We start from the raw sequence: 20,983 nt of genomic DNA on the forward strand, positions 1-20,983 counted from the left end.
ACTGTCAGGCAAAACCTGAATGAAATCCTGGGCTCACTGTTGAACAATTCTGCTTGTTGCACCTCAAGCCCTAGAGAAGTCAATTCACGTGTAGTAAATGTTAATACACTCTTGGTGAATAAAGCTTATTTTAGTAAGAGTTTATTTTAGCAGAGAAGATATGTTAAAAAATCTTTTAATAAATCCAATTTTATCTCCATAACAATGTATATTATGGTATATGATCATTCTGAGGTGTGCCAAGAAGGTAAAAATCAGCATCCAGCCCTGATTTTTTGAAGTCTTAGCAAACTAGGTCTATAAAGACGGTTCATTAACCTGGTAAACAAGCAGTCATGGCCAACAGCGGCATCTCACCTAAGAGTGAAATAGTAGATCTGTCTCCCTTCAAGTCCAGAGAAAGACCCACATGCTGTGCCAGTGAGGAATGAAACAACTGTGAGGAATGACAAATGGACTTAAACTGTTTATTTTCTTACACAACAAGAACTCAGAAAGTTGAATGTTGGTGGCTGAAACAGTTGCTCAAGAATTTCATCTAAGGCCTAGGATCCTTCTATTTTTCCACTCCACATGTGACTTTTGTTCTCAATTGTCTCATGGTGCAAGATGGCTACTATACCTCTAGGCATTGCATCCAAGTTCCAAGTAGGAAGAAGGGGACAGGGAAGGAATACAAAACAAAGACTTCCCCAAAACTCTGGCAGATTTCCACTTGAGCCTTATTGTTCAGAATTGGGCCATGTGGTCACCCCAGCTGTAACAGAGTCTTTAGAGGCCAAAGTGTTTTGGGGTGACATAATGGCCTCCCACTTCAAATAGAGTCTGCCACTGATGACCACTGCCACCAACACTGAGTGCTGCTTTAGAAGTGCTAGCCAATGTAGGTTTTTAAAAGAAACAAAATAAAAGGCTTTCTGTATGAAAAGGAGTGGCAAGCTTTTTATTTCCAAGTTATATGAGTTTACCTAGAAAGCCCAATAAAATGTTAGAGACCTAAAATAATTCAATGAAGTTGCTAGATATAAAATAAATATACAAAAAGATATATACAATCAACAGTTGTCCTATATAAAACAGAAAGACTTGACTTAGAAACCCCACAAAATTAGAATGAAGTTAATAAACATACGTACTGAACATATATGTAAGAACATCTATGAAGAAAACTATACAGCTTTTCTGATGGTTAGAGACAGATTTGAATGACTGGTACTTGGATGAGAAGATTGAATATTGTATAGAACTATAGGAATTCTTCACACACTAGTCAGTTCTAGTCAAACCCCAATGAGATATGCAGGTGCAAAAAGAGGTTAAACTCTGAGAAGAATAATCTTGGGTTATCTGGAATAATTAGATTTTTAAAAAACCTTTTAAAAAACCCACAGAGGGCAGCCCCGGTGGCGCAGTGGTTTAGCGCCGCCTGCAGCCTGGGGTGTGATCCTGGAGACCCGGGATTGAGTCCCGCATCGGGCTTCCTGTATGGAGCCTGCTTCTCCCTCTGCCTGTGTCTCTGTCTCTCTCTCTCGCTCTGTGTCTCTAGGAACAAATAAACAAAATCTTAAAAAAAAAAAAAAAAAACACACAAAAAGTACTGTCCTGGTCCTACTACATATAAAGTGAATTATGAAGCTACAAACAGAAAAGAGGTCTAAGAACAGTGAGGAATGCCATTCTAGACTGATGCAGGGACCTTGGAAGTTACATCCCAAACAGATGGATATAAGAGTTCAATGCAAAATATGGAACCAAAAAAGGATTTATTTATTTTTTTTATTTTTTTAAAGATTTATTTATTTATTCATGATAGACATAGAGAGGCAGAGATGCAGGCAGAGGGAGAAGCAGGCTCCATGCTGGGAGCCCGACGTGGGACTCAATCCCAGGACTCCAGGATCATGCCCTGGGCCAAAGGCAGGCGCCAAACCGCTGAGCCACCCAGGGATCCCCCAAAAAAGGATTTAAAGAAGGGGCTAAGGGCCAAGAAAAAATATAAATAAACAAACCAAAAAGACCAAGTTACACAGAATTTGAACATCTCTGTTCATTAAAAATGTGGTAACAAAGGTAAAAATGTATGTGCCAAGGCACTGTGTGTATGAAGAACAAAGAATGGAATAGACAATTTATATGAAGAGAAGAAAAAGGTCAAAAAATACAAACCAATAATACTCTTGATGTATGAAAATGGTAAATATAAAAAGTGGAGATGATGCCAAGTGTGTGCAAGTGTGCAGGGAAAGGGGTGCTCTTGGAGCTCATGTGGGAGAATGAAGAATGTCGTGCTGGGTTTGACCTAGAAACAGCTATGTAGTGTCTGTGAACTCTGCCTGTGAATTCTACTTCTCAGAATTTATTCTGAGGAAATGATCGAAGGGCAGAATGGGTTTCTGTTCGAGAATTACAATAAAGGAACAGTTCAATCATGACACTGGTAAAACACAGCCATCAATAATGTTTTTGAAAAATATTTTGTAATGTGGAAAACACTCATCATAAAACATTTCCCATTTATGGGAAAAGACAGAAAAGTATGAATCTAGTTTTGCTTAAAAGCAAAGGCATAATATATGTGCACAGAAAAAAGACCTCGACATAAGTGCACCTCTGGCAGTGGCCTATGAACTGATACTGAAGGGTCCTTGCATTCTTATGATTTTTAAAATTTTTTCCAGATTCCTTCAGTATATACATATTGTTTGTATAATCATGAAAAAAAGTTTGTATGTAAATTAAAGAAAAATATCAAATCTCCAATGATAAGAGGGAAGAGGGTATATTCAAATCATTTTCAGGACAAAAGACCAAGAATCAAAAGTTGTTCAATATTCATCCTCATTAGTTACTGAAGGTGCAAAGTAAAGTGATAATAAGGTGCCACTCAGCTGAGTACATAGAAGCACCACAGGGTTGACAGCAGGCACGGTGTCCAGAGCCCCACAGAGATGTTTTAAGTTCTTTTGAAATAAGACGAAAATTGAGTATGAAAATAATGACCTAAGCCCAGATTGTATTTGTCCTTTTACAAAAGCAGCTGTAAAACAGGACTTTTCCTATTTGGCACAGAAGGCCCCACGACTGCCATGATGTGGCCCTGGGGACCGTGTAATGGGAGGCTGGCTTGCACACACTCTGGAGGAACGCAGTGGAGTTGCAGATGCCCAGGAGCATCGCTGTGTTGTTACTGTGCCCTGAACGAAGGCTGTCTGGACAGGCAGCTTCGAGCAGGGAGTCCCCCGTCTCGGGGAGGTGCCGTGCAGAGACGTTCCCAGCTGACCACTATTGCTGACTGATTGCTTCATATGAAATGGTATTACTTTGCACGCCACCAAAACCATACGAAAATGATTCCTGAAGCTGTTCATTTCCTTTATCTCAAAATTTTCACTTTTCAGAATCTAAGAAAATGCTAAAGAAGTATAATGCCAAAATATGCTCTATGAAGAATGGTTTATAATGGTGAAGTGATCTATAATAAAAACATGGAAATAACTTCAATATCCAACAAAAGAACATCCAATAGAATACTCTGCTTCCATTGGGAAGTATAACTCCAGACAGTTCAGTTACTTGGGAAAAAAATTCTGCTATGCAGCTAGGTGGGGGGTGGGGGAGGTTAAAAAGATATATACACTATGTTTGCGGTAATGTAAAAATCCACTTTGAAACCAGCAGAAGGTAATGTATCAAAGTGCGAAATGCAGTTTACTAGGAATTATGGGGGCCTTTTTCCTTAATTTCACATTTCCCGAAATGTGGTGATTTTGCTGCCATAATTTAAAAAGTATACTAAAAATCATTTCATAAACTATAGCTCTCTGTATAAATGTAAAGTATCGTCACTGAGAAAGCAGCTTAGACTTGCTTAGGACCAAGTGGAAGGAACATTAATTCCAGGTGAACACTACCCACCTCTGCAGGGAGCACAGGGGCAGGTCCCATGGACGAGCTCCTCCCGCAGGGCTGAGCCAGTGTGCTGAGCTCACTGGAGCAGAGGGAGGCCCTGCAGGACGAAGGTGCGCTTCCTAGACACGTCTATCCCAACACCACACCTGGATGGACGCCGAGCAGGTGGCCAGGCTCGATGCTGGCGTGTCAGGACCCGGCTACGCCGATGCCAGGCCACACTTCTGAGACGGAGGTGCTGTCACTACTGGATGACTTTGCGGTAGTACTGCTTCAGTGGGGTGAGTCCAGGAAATCTGCCTTTCCCTAAACCCCCACCATTCAAGATCCTTCTCCCCTCCTGGAATATACTAGTGTTCACTTAGAAGTAAACTGTTCATGATTCTTGTTTGTTTTTATTATTATCATTCTAAACTTAACAGCATACAAAGGAAATTCCTGATCGAAACCATGCCAGGAGCCCACCGTCCAAGGACACAACGATCGACGTACCTTCTTTCTGTCTGTAGGAAAGATCTATTCCCCATGTCAGTGACCTGCAAACCCGTTAAAGAAAACAGGATGACAGGACAACCTCAAAAGGCCCTTGACTCTTCTCGCCTAACGCATAGTGCTTCCCGGGACAGTGATGACCTCTGAGAGAGCTGTCCCTGCGCATGGGGTGTGGGCACAGGGCCGGTCTCTAATCCAGAGGCATGGGCGGGCTGTATGTATCCGAGCTGTCAGGCTTTCTATGGAAGGAACGAGGCTGATGGTGAGCACGCAGCGCTAATTTCCAGGCTTGCTGCCCAGGGGGGAAGTCCTGCCGGAGGAGGGCTGCACCACACACAGGAGCTTTGCCACGTCCAGGGGATCGATGGGGTCCACGCCACTCACGCCCGCGCCCCCTGCACCCAGCAGGCCGCCAGGCATGTAGTAGGTGCTCAGTAAGTGCTTATTGAACTGGATGGCAAAGGGCTTCTCCTCGCTGTGTCTTCTCTGGTGTTCAGTGAGGTGAGTGCTCCAGCCAAACATTTCCCCGCACTCGTTACATCTGAATGACTTCTCCCCAGAGTGGATCTTCTGATGTTTGATGAGACAGTGATTCTGGCTAAAGGCTTTGCCGCATTCACCACATTTGTAGGGCTTCTCCCCGGTGTGGATGCGCTGGTGCACGATGAGGGACGAGTGGCAGCTGAAGGCCTTCCAGCAGCGGCTGCAGTCAAAGGGCTTCTCGCCCGTGTGGATGCGCTGGTGCACGATGAGGTAGGAGTGGGAGCTGAAGGCTTTCCCACACTCGTTGCACTTGAAGGGCTTCTCGCCGCTGTGGATGCGCTGGTGCACGACGAGGTAGGAGTGGCAGCTGAAGGCCTTGCCGCACTCGGAGCACTTGAAGGGCTTCTCGCCCGTGTGGATGCGCTGGTGCAGGGTGAGGCGTGAGCGGCTGCTGAAGGCCTTCCCGCACTCGCCGCACTTGAACGGCTTGTCCCCGTTGTGGATCTTCTCGTGCACGGTCAGGGACGAGTGGCAGGTGAAGGCCTTGCCGCACGCGCCACACTGGTAGGGCTTCTCGCCAGTGTGGATGCGCTGGTGGCGCGTCAGGTGCGTCCTCTGGTTGAAGGCTTTGCCGCACGCGCCGCACTGGTAGGGCTTCTCGCCCGTGTGCACGCGCAGGTGCATGTTGAGCAGCGAGCTGCAGCTGAAGGCCTTCTCGCAGGCGCTGCACTTGTAGGGCCGCTCGCCTGTGTGGATGCGGTGGTGCACGTTCAGGGACGAGTGGCAGCTGAAGGCCTTCCCGCATTCGCCGCAGAAGAAGGGCTTCTCCCCGGTGTGGATGCGCTGGTGCTCCAGGAGGTTGGTGCTCCAGGTGAAGGCCTTGCCGCACTCGTGGCACTTGTAGGCCTTCTCCCGGGCGTGCCACCGCCGGTGCAGGGTCAGAGCCGAGCTCTGCCCGAAGGCTTTCCCACACTCGGCACACGCGAAGAGGCCTTCCCCGGCGGCCACGCACCGCCGCCCGCTTGTCGGAGGGTGTTCGCTGCGGTCGCCGTTCCTGGCCAGGCCTCTCCCCTGGCCTCTCCGTGGCTTAAGGACCACCTCACCAGGCCGGAAACTCTCTGTAGGCCCGTCAGGAGGGTCTCCTTCTGCAGGAATGTTCTGGGGGGTGAAGAGGGTGCACCCAGGGGGTAAATCCTTCTCAGATGCCTTGTGGCCCTGCCACCCCCACAGCTGCCCGGTGCTGGCCTCTGGAGCACAGCTTCATCCCTGGGCACAGCAGCCCATGGGCCCTCGCGGGCCCTCCCATCACCCAGAGGGGGGCTGTGGATGTTGGACCTCACCAGTGGCTTGGTGATCGGCTCCTGGCATGGCTCTTCCTTGTAAACACCCTGCTGTTGACACCACTTGTCCTCCACCCCAGGCCCGGGCTCCCCTCCTATAAGGAAGAGGAAATGCAATCTTCCATAAGCAGGTGGAGGTGTGGCAGAACCCAAACTGAGGTCTGACAGGGGGTGGAGGGTGGGGGGTGGGGGGGGTTCGGACAAGCACAGAAAGAAGAGGGCAGGCCAACAGCCAGAGCGCTAGAAGGCCTGAGGGGCGGAGCCCAGGGGCAGGCATCCCTGGTGAGACAGGCTACGAGCCCACCAGGCGGAGGTGGGGGAGACGGAACTCCAGACAGAGCCAGGGGGTGAGGGACGGAGCAGGGTCATGGGGTCTGCCAGTTGGACATGATTCACTTATTGAAACATCGACTGAAAGACCGCTGTGTGGGAACCGGGTGGGGGCCAGGTGTGAACACAGGGTAAGCACAAGCCCAGAAATGAGAATTACAGGCAAATTCTCTGTGATGCCAGAAGGGAAGAGTGCCCCCATACCGCCTCTCTGGTTTTTGCTTTAGAAGGCTTACAACTTACAACTGTAAATGTATGCTCTGGCCCTGAGACATATACACATCTTTTTATTTTTTAAAGATTTATTTATTTGAGAGAGAGAGAGAGAGAGAGAGAGAGAGAGAGAAAGCACAAGCAGAAGGAGTGGGAGAAGCAGACTCCTCAAGGAGCAGAGAGCCTGACATGGGGCTGGATCTTAGGACCCTGGGATCATGACCTGAGCCAAAGGCGGAGGCTTAACCGACTTAGCTGCCCAGGCCCCTGTACATATCTTTAAAAGCTAAATCCATCTCTTATCAGCTTTGCATCTCAGGAGGACCATCTGCCTGGGAGCCACCTCTGCAAACTATGATCCCCATCTCTCCGCACCCCCAGGCTGATGCTGCTCTCTTCTCGGTGAGGGAGGCCCTGGACCCCAGTTCCACACATACTCCATACCCCCTTGCATCCAACAGGTGCCACTAGTTCCCATGAGGTGCGGACATGACTGCTGTCTCCCGGCAGTTGAAGGCAGATGTCTTTGCCTGGTTTGCTCACCCCTATATTCCCAGCACAGGTCCCCATGCATAGTCGCTGCTCAATGTGGGCATTGAAGGAAGGAAGGGAAGCGGGACCACGTGGGGGTGGGGGTCGGGGAGTGGTCCTGGGAGGCAGGAGTCTGCATATCCTTCCACTGTGTGCCCCACTCACCTGAACAAGCCCCTCCAGGAACTTCTCCGGGCATCCACCACGGCTCCTCGCCTCGTTCCAGGTGGGAGATCACATCTGGCTTGCAGACAGGGGGCCCTGCTTGCAGGGGGAAGTGGTGTGTGTGGTTCTGTGTGCTGTGGCTTCTCGGGGCAGGGCTGTCCGGGCCAGCACTGAGAGGTGTGTGCCATACCCGGGGATGCGGGTCTTACATGTAGAACCCAAACTAAAGGGCACACGCTGAGGACCCCATGGGGTCTTTCTCCCTTGGAAAGCTCCAGGGCAGGCTGGGCTCCCAGGCCCCTGTCCACCCCCTCCCTTTCTTCTGGTCCCACCTCAGGACCAGCCCCACCTCCAGGCAAGGATGCTGGTAGTAGTTACTATGCACTGCCCAGCCCTAACCGGAGCACAGCGGCCACATCTCCCACGTCCTGCAGGGACTGGCACCGAAGGGAGGCTTGGTAATAGCTATACTACGGCAGAATGCCCAGACTACACACCAAGCTTCCGGGAGCTGTCTTACCCAGGGCAAGAAGGTTCTGGTAGTTCTCCAACATCACGTCACGGTACAAGGCCCTCTGAGGGGAGTCTAGCTGGCCCCACTCCTCCTGGGTAAAGTCCACAGCCACATCCTTGAAAGTCACCGATTCCTGGAATGACATGCACATTCTCATTCGCCCAGGATGGGAGTGATTCAGACTGTGTTCGTGGTTCCAAGGGAGCCACATGTCGACTGAGGACCTCAGGAATGAAGGGTTAGCCTCAGGTGACCTTCTCCCGTGTATGGAAGTTGTGCTATGGGTGCCATCTGTCATACACACCACGCCTGGGCTGGGCATCACCATGCAGACTCTGGCCTTCTGGACTGGGATGGCCAAGCTAACTGGCCAGCCTGGATCCAGGTGCCTCCATGGGCTGGAGTCTCCTTGAGTTTTGGGTAAGATGCTATGCTTCCAGCATTAAGAATGTCAAATTTAAGAACTTGAAAGAAGAGTACAAAGAACCCAGAAACACCAAACACCATCGTGAAAGGATCCTACTCTGGACAGGAAGCCATTATTACACCCTAAGGAAGGAAACTCTGTACTTATCAGCAAGTTCTGTCAGCAGTCGACCAAGGGAGCCACTCTGTGTTCTTTCTGCTTGCTTCCCACACCATCCCTTCCCACTGGACCCCTGCTCCCACCCTCCCCAACGCTGGTCACTGACACTTGCACACACTCCTCCTCTAGAACCCCTCTAGGCTCTTCTGCTGATCTGGGCTGCTCACCCACTCTGGAGCCTCCAGGCTGCCACCCCCAATGTTCCCTTCGCTCTTTACCCTCCAATCCCACTGTGGATCCCCCTTGCCAGCAAATAACCTCTCAAAGCCCATCTGAGTGCTGACCTAAGGTGGCAAGGGTGGTTGTCTCTTCAAAGATCTGGGCGCCATGGAACCCTGGTGTAAATGGTAGACAGGGCATTACATTAGATATAAGAACAAAGAAAAAGCCAAGTGGAGGAGGCCTGGCTCCCACTTCGTATTTGCTGGGAGTGACTGGCATGTGGCCAAGCTCCCAGAGGTCACCGGATTTCTCTGGAAATCTTGGATTTGCATCAGCATCCATGGTCAGGCACGGGGGTGTGGAATTTCAAACCCTGAGAGGCCTTGTGCCTACCAGGAGGTTGGGAAGAGTGGGGACATCCTTTGGGGTCACAAGAGCTTTGACCTTCAGCTCTAAAAGTGGCTTATACCTTTCTTTTCTTTCTTTTTTTCCTAAGATTTTATTTATTTATTTGACAGAGAACCAGAGAGTACAAGTGACGGAAATGGCAGAGGCAGAGGGAGAAGCAGGATACCCGCTGAGCAGGGAGCTGGATGTGGGGCTTGATCCCAGGACTCTGGGATCATGACCTGAGCCAAAGGCAGATGCTTAACAACTGAGCCACCCAGGGGTCCCGGCTTATACTTTTAGATTGTTCTCAAAGCTGCTGCAGAGTGAACTCTGTCCCCCTGAAATTCCTATGTGGAAGCCCTCCTTTCCAACGTGATTGTATTTGGAGACAGGTCTATAGGAGGTAACTGAGGTTATGTTGGGTCATAAAAGTGGGCCCAGATCTGACAAGCCTCCCAAGAAGGGGACAGAAGAGCTCTCTCTTTCCATCATGCATTCTGAGGAAAGGAGGCCTGAGGGCACTGTGAGAGCCAGACAAAAAGACGCAGAAACTGGACCCTGCTGACACCCTGATCTCAGACTTCTCACCTCTGGAACTGTTAGAAAATCAATTTCTGTTGTTCAAGCTGCCAAGTCAGTGGTATTCTGTTATGGCAGTCGGAGCTCAGCCAACATAAAACAGTAGGAAAGATAAAGCCCATCTTTATACCATACACAAAACGCAACTCCAGGTGCAAGGATCTACATGTGGAGGCTTCTGGGAGACAACTCTGTAAGTTCCTGGACGGCATGACAGCAAACTCAGAAGCCAGGAGGAGAAGATTTACATTTGCTCCATGAATGTTTACATTTTCTACACGTAGCACTGATAAATTGCTAAGAAGAAAGAAAAAAAAAATGGGCATAGGGTAGAAGCAGACAATTCACAGAAGACTGGCAAATGATTAAGAAGCACAGGAGGAGGGATCCCTGGATGGCTCAGTGGTTTGGTGCCTGCCTTCGGCCCAGGGCGTGGTCCTAGAATCCTGGGATCGAATTCCACATTGGACTCCCTGCATGGAGCCTGCTTCTCCCTCTGCCTGTGTTTCTGCCCCCCTCTCTCTCTCTGTGTCTCTCATGAATGAATAGATGAAATCTTTAAAAAAAAAAAAAAAAAAAGCAGCAGCAGCACATGAGGAGACAGTCACACTAGACATCCAGAAATGAGAAATAAAGCAGAAAGATACCATTTCACATGCAGCAGAGAGGCAAAATATGTAAAGCCTGGAAATACCAAGTGTGGGCTGGTCTATGAGGAAATGAGATGGTCTTACATCGCTGGACAGGTGTAAGGGGGACATCCATTCTGGAAAGCAAAACCTATTCTACTATCTCTAGTAAAGTTGAGAGTGTATGTTCCCTGTGCCTCAAAAGTCCACTATGAGATTCCTATCCAGTCTAGAGAGGCTGAGTAAACACCAGAAATGTCCTGAATGCCCATCAGTAGGGATGACATACACCAGGATACTGTGCAGCATTGCAAACGAATGCGGTGGAGTAATGTGGGGAGCTTTTAAGAGCACGGCAGTGAGTACAAGAGCAGGCCGAGGGCAACCAGGCCTGGTGTGATGTGACACAGTCCCGTGTGCAGTTTACAAATACTCATATGTACATCTAGCTCCATTCTCTGGTGCGTAAGGGCACAGGCTCCAAGCTCAGTAGCCTGGGTGGGCCCCCTACTCCCACCCTTACTAGCTATGTGAGTTGTGCAGGGGAGGGGGGCTCTGTTCTCTTGTTGCCAATAGCACTGGTGTCATTGCATCACAGTGAGGATTAATGAGTTAGTATGTAGGAAGCCCTCATCCAAGGGCCTGGCAGATGGCAGGTGTCCAATGGTGTTTGCTGTTAGTCACCGTCCTCTGAAATTGTCACACACTGAGGGGGGCAGGAGAGGAGGGAGACGAGGATGGGGAGGGAGGGGGGGGAGGATGCAAAAAACATCTTGCATTTACCTGTAAGGTTTTGGGTTGTTTATTTTTTTAAGATTTTATTTATTGAGAGAGAGAGAGAGAATGTGAGAGAGCATGAGTGAGTGGTGGGGAAGGGCAGAGGAAGAGGGAGAAGCAGGCTCCCCACTGAGCAGGGAGCCCAATGCAGGGCTTGATCCCAAGACCCTGATCTCAAGGACCCGAACCAAAGGCAGATGCTGTGCCACTGGGGCTGCCCAAATGTGAATGGTCTTAACACTCTGACTGAAAATAAGAGATTGTCAAGTTGAATTTAAAAATTAAGACCCAACCATACGTTAGCTATAGAAACCCATTTTAAAAATAAAGACAAAGGTAAACTAAAAGTGGAAGAATGGGAAAAGATATACTCTGCAAATACTAATCAAAAGAAAGCTGCAGTGGCTATATTAATATTAGACAAAGCAGATTTTGGAGCAAAGGAGATCATCAGAGACCAAGAGAGATGTTATATAATCATCATTACATGATTACATAATGGTCATTATCACAACAGCAATTCCTTAAGAACTCACAACAATCTTAACTATAAATGTATCTACTAATAGAGTTTCAAAACACATAAGGCAAAAACTTGATAGGACTGAAAAGAAAAACAGACAAATCCACGATTATACTTGGTAATTTTAACAGTAATCTCTCTCAATAATTGCTAGAACTCAAAAACAGAAAATATGTAAGGATACAGAACAATTGATTAACACATCATTCTACTGGACTTAATTGACATTCACAGAATACTATAGTTGACAAAAGCAGAAGACATATTCTTTTCAAGTGCATACAGAACATTTACCAAGATAAACCACATTCTGGGCAATAAAATAAATCTTAGTAAATCTGAAAAAATTCAAATTATATAAAGTTCCTTCTTCAACTACAACAGAATTAAATTAGAAATCTCTAATAGATATCTGGAGGGACACCTGGGTTGGTGGCTCAGCGGTTGAGCATCTGCCTTCGGCTCAGGGCATGATTCCCGGGATCTGGGATCCAGTCTCGTATTAGGCTCCCTGTGAGGAGCCTGCTTCTCCCTCTGCCTATGTCTCTGCCTCTGTCTCTCTGAGTCTCATGAATAAATAAGTAAATCTTTAAAAAAAAAAAGGAAGAAAGATATCTGGAAAAAATCCTCCAAATATTTGGAAATCAAAAACATTCCTAAATAACACATGGTTGAAGAAGAAATCACAACAGAAACTGGATCTATTTTGAACTGAAAAAATGAAAATACAACATAAAATCGGGGATGTAGCTAAGGCAGTGTTTAGAGGGAAATGTATAGCATTGGATGCTATATGAGAAAAGAAGAAAGGTGCCAAATCAATATCTGTTTCAACTTTAAGAAACCAAAATAAGTAAAGGAAGGAAATAATAAGAACCTTAAATAAATGGAACAAGACAGAAAAGCAATAGAGAAAAATCAATGAAACCAAAGATGGCTCTTGGAAATGATAAGATCGATAATTAAATAAACATTTACTATCTGACTCAACAATTCCACTTAGATATATATTCGGGAGAAATTAAAACACAAGTCTAGGGGATCCCTGAGTGGCTCAGCAGTTTAGCACCTGCCTTCGGCAGAGGGCGTGATCCTGGAGTCCCGGGATCAAGTCTCACATCGGGCTCCCTGCATGAAGCCTGCTTCTTCCTCTGCCTGTGTCTCTGCCCCTCTCTCTCTGCGTGTCTCTCATAAATAAATAATCTTAAAAAATAAAAAATAAAATAAAACACATGTCTATACTTGTATTCAAACATTTAGAGCAAGTTTACTTGTAATAGCCCAAACCTGGAAACAACCTAATATCTCTCAGCTGATGGATGGATGAACAAATTATAAATGCCCATATGATGGTGTTTGGGGCTGAGTTGTGACCCCTCCAAATTCATAGGTTGAAGCCTTTGCCCCAGTACCTCAGAAAAGCATGCTTGGAGATAGGATCCTTAAAGAGATAATGAAGGAAAAATTAGATCATTTTGATGAGCCATCATCCAACAGGAGTGATGTCCTTATAAAAAAAGAAAACTTTGAATCAAATACGTACAGAGAAAGACCATGTGAAGACACTGAGAAAAGGTATCTTCACAACGCAAGAAGAGAGGCCTCAGAAGAAACCAACCCTGCTGACATCTTGATCTTGAACTTCCTGAATTGAGACAATAAACTTTTGCTGTTTAAGCCATCTGTAGCACTGTTATGGCAGCCCTTGTAAACTAATACAAATGGTATATTACTCAGCAACAATAAAGAACAAATTACTGATTCACATAAAGAACTCAAAAGCACTATGCTAACTGAAATTAGAAACCAAAGACTATGTGGGGCACCTGGCTGGTTCAGTTAGTAAAGCAAGCGACTCTTAATCAAGGTGAGGTTTAAGCCCTACATTAAGTGTAGATTACTTAAAAATAAAATCTTTTAAAAAAAGAAACTAAAGACTATATATACTATATATTTCCATATGAAATTCTTAAGAAGGCAAAATTGTGGTTGCCAAGGGGTGGGGGTGGGGAGAGGACTGCTGCAAAGGGGCATGAAGGGAACTTTTTGGGTGATGGAAACATTTTAGGTTATGATTGTGGTGCTGGTTACACAACTGGTTACACAAACTCATCAAATCCTCTATTTAAAATTGGAGAACTTTACTGTATATAAATTATACCTCAGTAAATGTGATCCAAAAAAGCCACTGGATTTCAGGAAGACAAGGTGGGGATGATGACACATGCTGAGAACATGCCCATAGCTGAGGCATGCAGGAATAACACATAATGATCATGGCATTAGCAGGGGAAATGAAAAACATGGGCAGAAACAAAGCTCCAGAGATATCAGAATGTGGTGCTGGAGAAAGGGGGCTGTCAGAGGCCACATGTCTTCCGTGTGGGGGTGTCGACAGGTAAGGGCAGGGTAGGACCTGAGCCTTGCACAGGCTGTCTGGTGGCTATTTACACTGAGAGAAGTCCATGTCCCATGCATCTTCATTCTGTAAGATAGGAAACAAACCCCAGGGGATCAAATGCCAATGTGTGGTAATGAAACTAGTGGGGAAGTCAGACCAGATCGTGCAGGATGTCTCAGGAGAGCAAAACACTTGACTGTGAGTCTGAGTGGGGCTGCCAGGCAAGAAGAGTACTGAGAAGAGGAGGACCAGTTACTCAAGGCTCTAAGAAGTTGATATTTTAGGAATAACACCTATGCACAAGAAGGGTACTACCCTGAGGTAATCACTCACAAGCGCACACATGCACTTCTTGCTGAACCATCTGTGGGTAAGTTGCAGACATCACAACATCTCACCCTATGGGCTTCACCTTGTACGTTCTAAGTATATTCTCCTACCCAATCACAGTGGTATCATCACACCCAAGAAATGTAATGTTGATGCTATGTGATCTAAGATAAATCCATTTTCAAATTTCCTCAATTGTCCCAAACTGCCTTTGATTGAGGGTTTTTTCAATTTTTTTGGATCTATGACCTGTCAAAGATCACGTACTACATTTGACTATCAATAGTCTCTTGAGCGTGTTCTAGAATGACAGAGCATTCTAACACATGACAGTAGCTAGGCACATCTCAGGATGTGTTTTAGAGTTATTTCTATTTTTCTGTAATCAGATTCCTTTCAAGTGGGAGGCTAACACAATCACAAAATCCTGAAAGAATCAAAGGACCCTCAACGCTCCAGACTTTTTCACTACTGTACTCTCTTATCAACTGTACTCTTTCAAATACTGTGAGGGATGAGGGTGGTTTAGGTGGTTGAGTAAGATAAGAAATAAGTCTGTGAAAGGGGGGATTTGGGGCCCACTTTAGCTGCACAAGTGGCCCCATGCCAATTCCTTGCTGAGCTCCCAGATCCTCTAAAACTCCAGGTTTTTCCTTGACAGTCTCATTCCAGGGGCCCCTCCCAGAGGAAAAGGCACACAGGGATGCAACCCCCTCCCAACACTCTTACCCTGGAGCTACCATGCAGCCTTCTTTCAGCTGTTTTGCACTCCCCTGCCTGATTCCATCCCAGAAAACTCCCCCAGGTGAGGACCATGCCCTAAGTCTGCATGTGGAGGTGACTGAAGTGATCTCATATGAGGTGTCATCTACTTGCTCGGGATCCACTAAAATCAGTCCTCAGAGCTCCTGGTATGGTGCTGGGCAAACAGGTCCTGGGCAAATGACTCACCAAATGAGCTGAATCAGGGGAGAAGAGACACTTCAAGGGCACACCTGGACTCTCTCCAGCCGGAGCTGTTCCCCTGCCCAGAGCGTCCCCAGGAAGGGAGAACGGCCCCCCAGACTGGGAGTGGGGGAGGGGGGGACCCTTTGGGTGAAGATTCCAGGCAGGGGAAAAGTGCGAACCCTCTTCATTAAGAACGAGATATTCAGAAGGAAGAAAAGACAACCACTCACCTCGGACCTGGCTTCCAGGAGACCCTGATCCAATTTATCCTCTGGATTCTTTTTGAGGGTAAGGGCAGGCTCCTGAGAGGACCGAGCTGGGGAGGAGAAATGAGTCAAAGGGGCTGCTCTGCCCATAGCCCCCGGTGCAGGGCTGAGCTGAAGCCCACTCCACCCCTAGCACCGGGCAGGCTCGGAGAGGACTCAGGAACCGCCCCCGCGGGTGGGGTGGGGAGCGAGCCCCAATATCGGCACAATCTGGAGGAAGAACACTGCCCTTGTTTGTCTTCCTCTTCAGCATGCTTGAGAACTGGAAACGAACGGGTGTGCACGGTGAGAGGCAGGAGGCCCGACTCTGCCAAGTGCTTCTGGGACACTAGCCCGACCTGAGTGTCCGCCTCCTCGAGCCAGGTCCACAGACCCAGTGACTAGACGAGCCAACTGTACCTGTCTCCCGGGGCTTCGGGGCAGGGGTCTCCATGGCGCCCTCGGCAGCGTTCCCCCGGCCGTGCAAGGCTCTGCAGCCTCCCGGGCCCCAGGCCAGGCCCAGGGGCGCGGGTCCTGCTGCTGGGGCTCAGGGGCAGCCTGCAGGGGGGCCCCGGGGCGAGGCCCCCGCACTCCCGGCTGCACGGTCACGGTCACGCCCGCGGAGCCCCCTGCGCCGCTCCCCGCCCCCAAGGTCGGGGTCAGGCAGGCTCCGCAAGCGCCCCACACCCCAGCCTGCGCTCACGCCCCATCACCCGCGCCCCGCGCAGCCCGGCACACTCCTCCCGGGACACTGCGGGCCGGGAGCACCGCTGGGCTCGGGCTCAGCCGTCCGGAGCCAGCTGGCGCAGAGCGCGGCCGGCAGACAGGCCCCGCGGTGGACGGACAGACCGGCCGACGGTGGCACAGATGCGCGACCAAGCGGACCGGCCTCCCACAAAAGCCGACCGACTGCCACAAAGGAGCAACCCGGCGACCGCCGCCGGAAAGTGCGCCTGCGCGCATCGGACGCGAACTACAACTTCCGGTAGCCTTTGCGTTTCGCTGGCGCGGACTCCATTTCCCAGAGGGCGTTGGGGTCCCAGAGCTGCCCTTGCGCCAAGCATACGAGCTTATGGCACAGCCTTCTGGGAAATGTAGTTCCCGGCACAGCGGCCTAACACTCTGGCCCCGCCCCAATCTCCCTTGCCCCTATTGCTGCAGAAGGCGCTTGTGTTTCGGTGAGTGTGTGTTTATGTGGGTCAGCGTTTGCTGTATATGTTCCTCGGTGTGTCACCAGTGTGTCTGTGTGTACCCACAGTGCTTATCAGTGTGTGCATTTTTGTGAATCTATGCCCCAGTGTACATATTTATGTCACTGTGGGTCTCATAGTTCTGGTTGTGTGACTGTATGTAAATCAGTGCAATTCCAGAGATTCTATATTGAGTGCCCTGTCCACTCGTATCTCTACCTACCAGTCCTGAAAAGTAACAAGACAGTAGCTACAATGATGTGTCCAGACTAAAATAAGGATGTGGATGGGAGGGTACAGTTACTGCTTTATAATTCTTGAGCTGTGAAAAGCATTTAATTGACAATAGGTAGTGTAAGACTCTCACGTATTTAAGGAGATGTCCTAAGTTACTTTCTGACTTCTTAGGGTCATCCATGTAAAATCCTGAGGGCTGATTAGCAGGGCCATATGAAGTTACAGCAAAATATGGGTACATATACCATTTTAAAAGTAAAAAGCCGGGCAGCCCTGGTGGCGCGGTGGTTTGGCGCCGCCTGCAGCCTGGGGTGTGATCCTGGAGACCCTTGATCGGGTCCCACATTGGGCTCCCTGCGTGGAGTCTGCTTCTCCCTCTGCCTGTGTCTCTGCCTCTCTCTCTGTGTGTGTCTCTATGAATAAATAAATTAAAAAAAAAAGTAAAAAGCCCACAGTGTGTACAAATGTCAACTTACTATGTTATATGCCTGAAACTAATATAAAGTACATCAATTATACCTCAATAAAAAATTAAAAGCACTTAAAATAATAGGAATATTTTAAAGACCAAAACACATTAAACATTAATAATGTCTTATTACATTAATGTTTGGTGTTATAACCTAAATTCCTTTTCCAAGTACCTGTACAGGTAGCTTGTATCCCACTAGTCCTCTTGCCAAGAATAGTTATAAACTTGCATAGAGGAATGGATCTCAAGCAGATAATGGGCTGATGATACAGAGGCCAGAGTTTGAGGACTTCTGGAAAGATTCTAAATTGAGAGCAAAAATCCAGGAACTTGGAGATAGTCAAATAAGGGTAAGCCTAAAAATCTGCATAAAAATTCCCCTTGAATACTGGGGATCCCTGGGTGGCTCAGTGGTTGGGCACCTGCCTTTGGCCCAGGGCATGGTCCTGGTCCTGGTCCTGAATTCCACATCGGGCTCCCTGCATGGAGCCTGCTTTTCCCTCTGCCTGTGTCTCTGCCTCTTTCTCTCTCTCTGTGTCTCTCATGAATAAATAAATAAATAAATAAATAAATAAATAAATAAATAAAATATTTTTAAAATTCCCCTTAAATTCTTGAGTGACTACTACACTGCATATGACTTCAAGGATGTTTTCCTCTAAGCATCATTTGGAAGGCTAAAAAGCTGAGTGGAGATCTCAACAGTTTGGTATTTAACTCTCACCAATGGATTTATTAAATACCTGGAGCTTTCCATTGGAATCCCAGAAGATGCAGGTCTTAGTGGTAAAGATATAGCCCAATGTTAAGGGCTGTGTTCTAGGACTAAGGGCAAAACTAAAACAGACCTTCCTTAAAAACAAAACAAAAAAAAAGCCTAAAACCAAGATCTCAGAGGATCATTGTGAACAATTTAACTGCCTGCCTGAATGAAACTCAACACTCTTTAAAGGAAGATAACAGAATCCAAAATCCTTTCACAGGATCATCCACAATGGCAACTATAAATTAAAATATTAGGGGATCCCTGGGTGGCGCAGCGGTTTGGCGCCTGCCTTTGGCCCAGGGCGCGATCCTGGAGACCCGGGATCGAATCCCACGTCGGGCTCCCGGTGCATGGAGCCTGCTTCTCCCTCTGCCTGTGTCTCTGCCTCTCCTTCTGCCTGTGTCTCTGCCTCTCTCTCTGTGTGTGGCTATCATAAATAAATAAATAAAAAATTAAAAAAAAATAAAATAAAATATTACTAGACATGCAAAAAACCAGAAGAGAATGACCCATAGTTGAGAAAAAAAAGTTTATGTGAAGAAACCCACAGAAGACTCATATGAAGGAATTAGCTAAGAGTTTGACAAAACTATCAAAATTATGTGAAATAATTTACAAGAAAAGACAGGTCAAACAAGTAAGTGGATGAGGAAGCTCATCCGAGGAATGGATCTTTAAAAAGAACCAATTGAAAAATTCATTGATGAAAATGGGCCAGTAGAAATTATCCTAACTGAAATACAGTAAGAAAATGAAGTGGGGATTAAAAAAAAAAAACACAGAACAAATCATCTGAGATTTGTGGGACAATGTGATCATGGTCCAACACAATACCTCTTCAACTTTTTGGTCTTAGGAGCCCTTTACACTCTTAAAATTACTGGGAATCTAAAGGGTTTTTGCTTATGTGAATTATATCTATCTCTACTGCATTTGAAAATAAAGTTAAGGAATGTTAGAAAAATTTATTTATTCAACAAAATAAGCCAAATAAATGTTGTATTAGTTTCCCAGAGCTGCAAAATACCAAAAAAATTTTTTTTAAAGATTTCATTTATTTATTCATGAGAGACATAGAAAGAGAGAGAGGCACAGACACAGGTAGAGGGAGAAGCAGGCTCCATGCAAGGAGCCCGACATGGGACTCAATCTTGGATCTTCAGGATCATGCCCTGGGCTGAAGGCGGCACTAAACCACTGAGCCACCAGGGCTGCCCAAACTAAGTGGTTTAAACAACAGAAATGTATTGCCTTGATGTTCTGGAGACTAGAAATCTGAGATCCAGGTGTCAGCAGGGCTGGTCCTTCTGAGGATTATGAGGAAGAATCTGTTCTATGATTCTCCCATAGCTTCTGGTGGTTTGCTTCAATCTTTCTTATTTCTTGGCTTATAGAAGCATCACTCCAATTCCTGCCTTCATCTTCACATGGCATTCTTCCTGTGTGTGTGTGTGTGTGTCTGCCTCCAAATTTCCCCTTCCTATAAAAACGCTAGTAATATTGGATTAGGGCCCACTCTAAAGACCTCATTATATTTTAATTTATTTATTTATTTTATTTTTATTTATGTATTTGAGAGAGGAAGAGGGAGAGAAAGAGAATCTACAATGTCTCCCCATTGAACAGGGAGCCCAACATGGGGCTTGAGCCCATGATCCTAAGATCATGACTGAACTAAAACCAAGAGTTGGATGCTTAACCAACTGAGCCACCCAGGAGCCCCTAAAGGCCTCATTTGAATTCGAATGCCTCTGCAAAGACTTTATCTCTAAGTAAGGTCACATTCTCACATACCAGGCATTAGGACCTCAACATATGAATTTTGGGCGTGTACACAATCTATAACACATTTTAACATATTCCATTTGTAAAATGGAATAAAAATCCTGTATTTTGGCTGTTGGTGGTTGCTGGTGGTGTGGTGCTTCTTAAGACTGCTTTCTGAGGAGCCACTCAGCAGCCAACATGTCTAACAGAAACAATAATAAACTGCCCAGAAACCTGCCACAGTTACAGAATCTGATCAAAGCAGGATCTGCCAGCCTACATCGAGGAGTTTCTACAGCAGTATAATCACTCCAAATCCAATGTGGAGATTTTCAAATTACAACCAAATAAACCTAGCAAACAATTGGCAGAGCTAGTGAGGTTTATGGCATAGATTGGTCACTGCTATCCAGAACACTTAAGTAACTTTCCTCAAGAGCTGAAAGATCTCTCCTACAATCACAGTCTTGGATCCAGATCTTTGAATAACATTTTGCAAAGCTTTGATCTTGCTGAGAAATAAGAATCTCGTCAATCCATCAGGTTTGCTAGAACTCTTCTTTGAACTTCTGCATTGCCATGATAATCTTCTGCGAAACACTTTATTTTTTAAAAAGATTTTATTTCTTTATTCATGACAGACACAGAGAGAAAGAGAGAGGCAGAGACACAGGCAGAGGGAGAACTAGGCTCCATGCAGGCAGCCTGATGTGGGACTGGATCTCGGGTCTCCAGGATCACACCCCGGGCCGAAGGTGGTGCTAAACCGCTGTGGTGCTAAACCGCTGGGCCACTGGGGCTGCCCCTGTGAAAGACTTTATTTTTTATTTTTTTTAAAGATTTATTTATTTATGAGAGAGAGAGAGAGAGGCAGAGACACAGGAGGAGGGAGAAGCAGGCTCCATGCCAGGAACCCGAAGCGGGACTCGATCCCAGGACTCCAGGACCGCACCCTGGGCCAAAGGCAGGTGCTAAACCATTGAGCCACCCAGGGATCCCTGTGA

General features: G+C 47.0%; 1 protein-coding gene across 10 annotated transcripts in view; it reads right to left on the minus strand.

Annotated features, from left to right (window-relative positions):
• Positions 1-453: 453 nt before the first annotated feature.
• Positions 454-20,983, minus strand: part of ZNF74 (zinc finger protein 74) — a 49,362-nt gene continuing 28,832 nt past the window's right edge. The window contains exons 1-7 of one of the 10 annotated variants that reach the window (XM_077874652.1): positions 15,968-16,498; positions 15,533-15,618; positions 14,075-14,108; positions 7,984-8,110; positions 7,464-7,562; positions 6,225-6,319; positions 454-6,042 (exon numbers count right to left, since the gene is read on the minus strand). In XM_077874652.1, the coding sequence (XP_077730778.1) occupies positions 4,678-6,042; positions 6,225-6,319; positions 7,464-7,562; positions 7,984-8,110; positions 14,075-14,107 (1,719 nt within the window). In that variant the 5' untranslated portion in view covers position 14,108; positions 15,533-15,618; positions 15,968-16,498 and the 3' untranslated portion in view covers positions 454-4,677. Of the gene's footprint in view, positions 6,043-6,224; positions 6,320-7,463; positions 7,563-7,983; positions 8,111-13,784; positions 14,109-15,532; positions 16,499-20,983 lie in introns of those variants that run through there. The other 9 variants (XM_077874645.1, XM_077874646.1, XM_077874654.1 and 6 more) reach the window with 9 other exon arrangements.

This window comes from Canis aureus, chromosome 27 (assembly GCF_053574225.1).
Source record: "Canis aureus isolate CA01 chromosome 27, VMU_Caureus_v.1.0, whole genome shotgun sequence".
Classification (NCBI taxonomy): domain Eukaryota; kingdom Metazoa; phylum Chordata; class Mammalia; order Carnivora; family Canidae; genus Canis; species Canis aureus.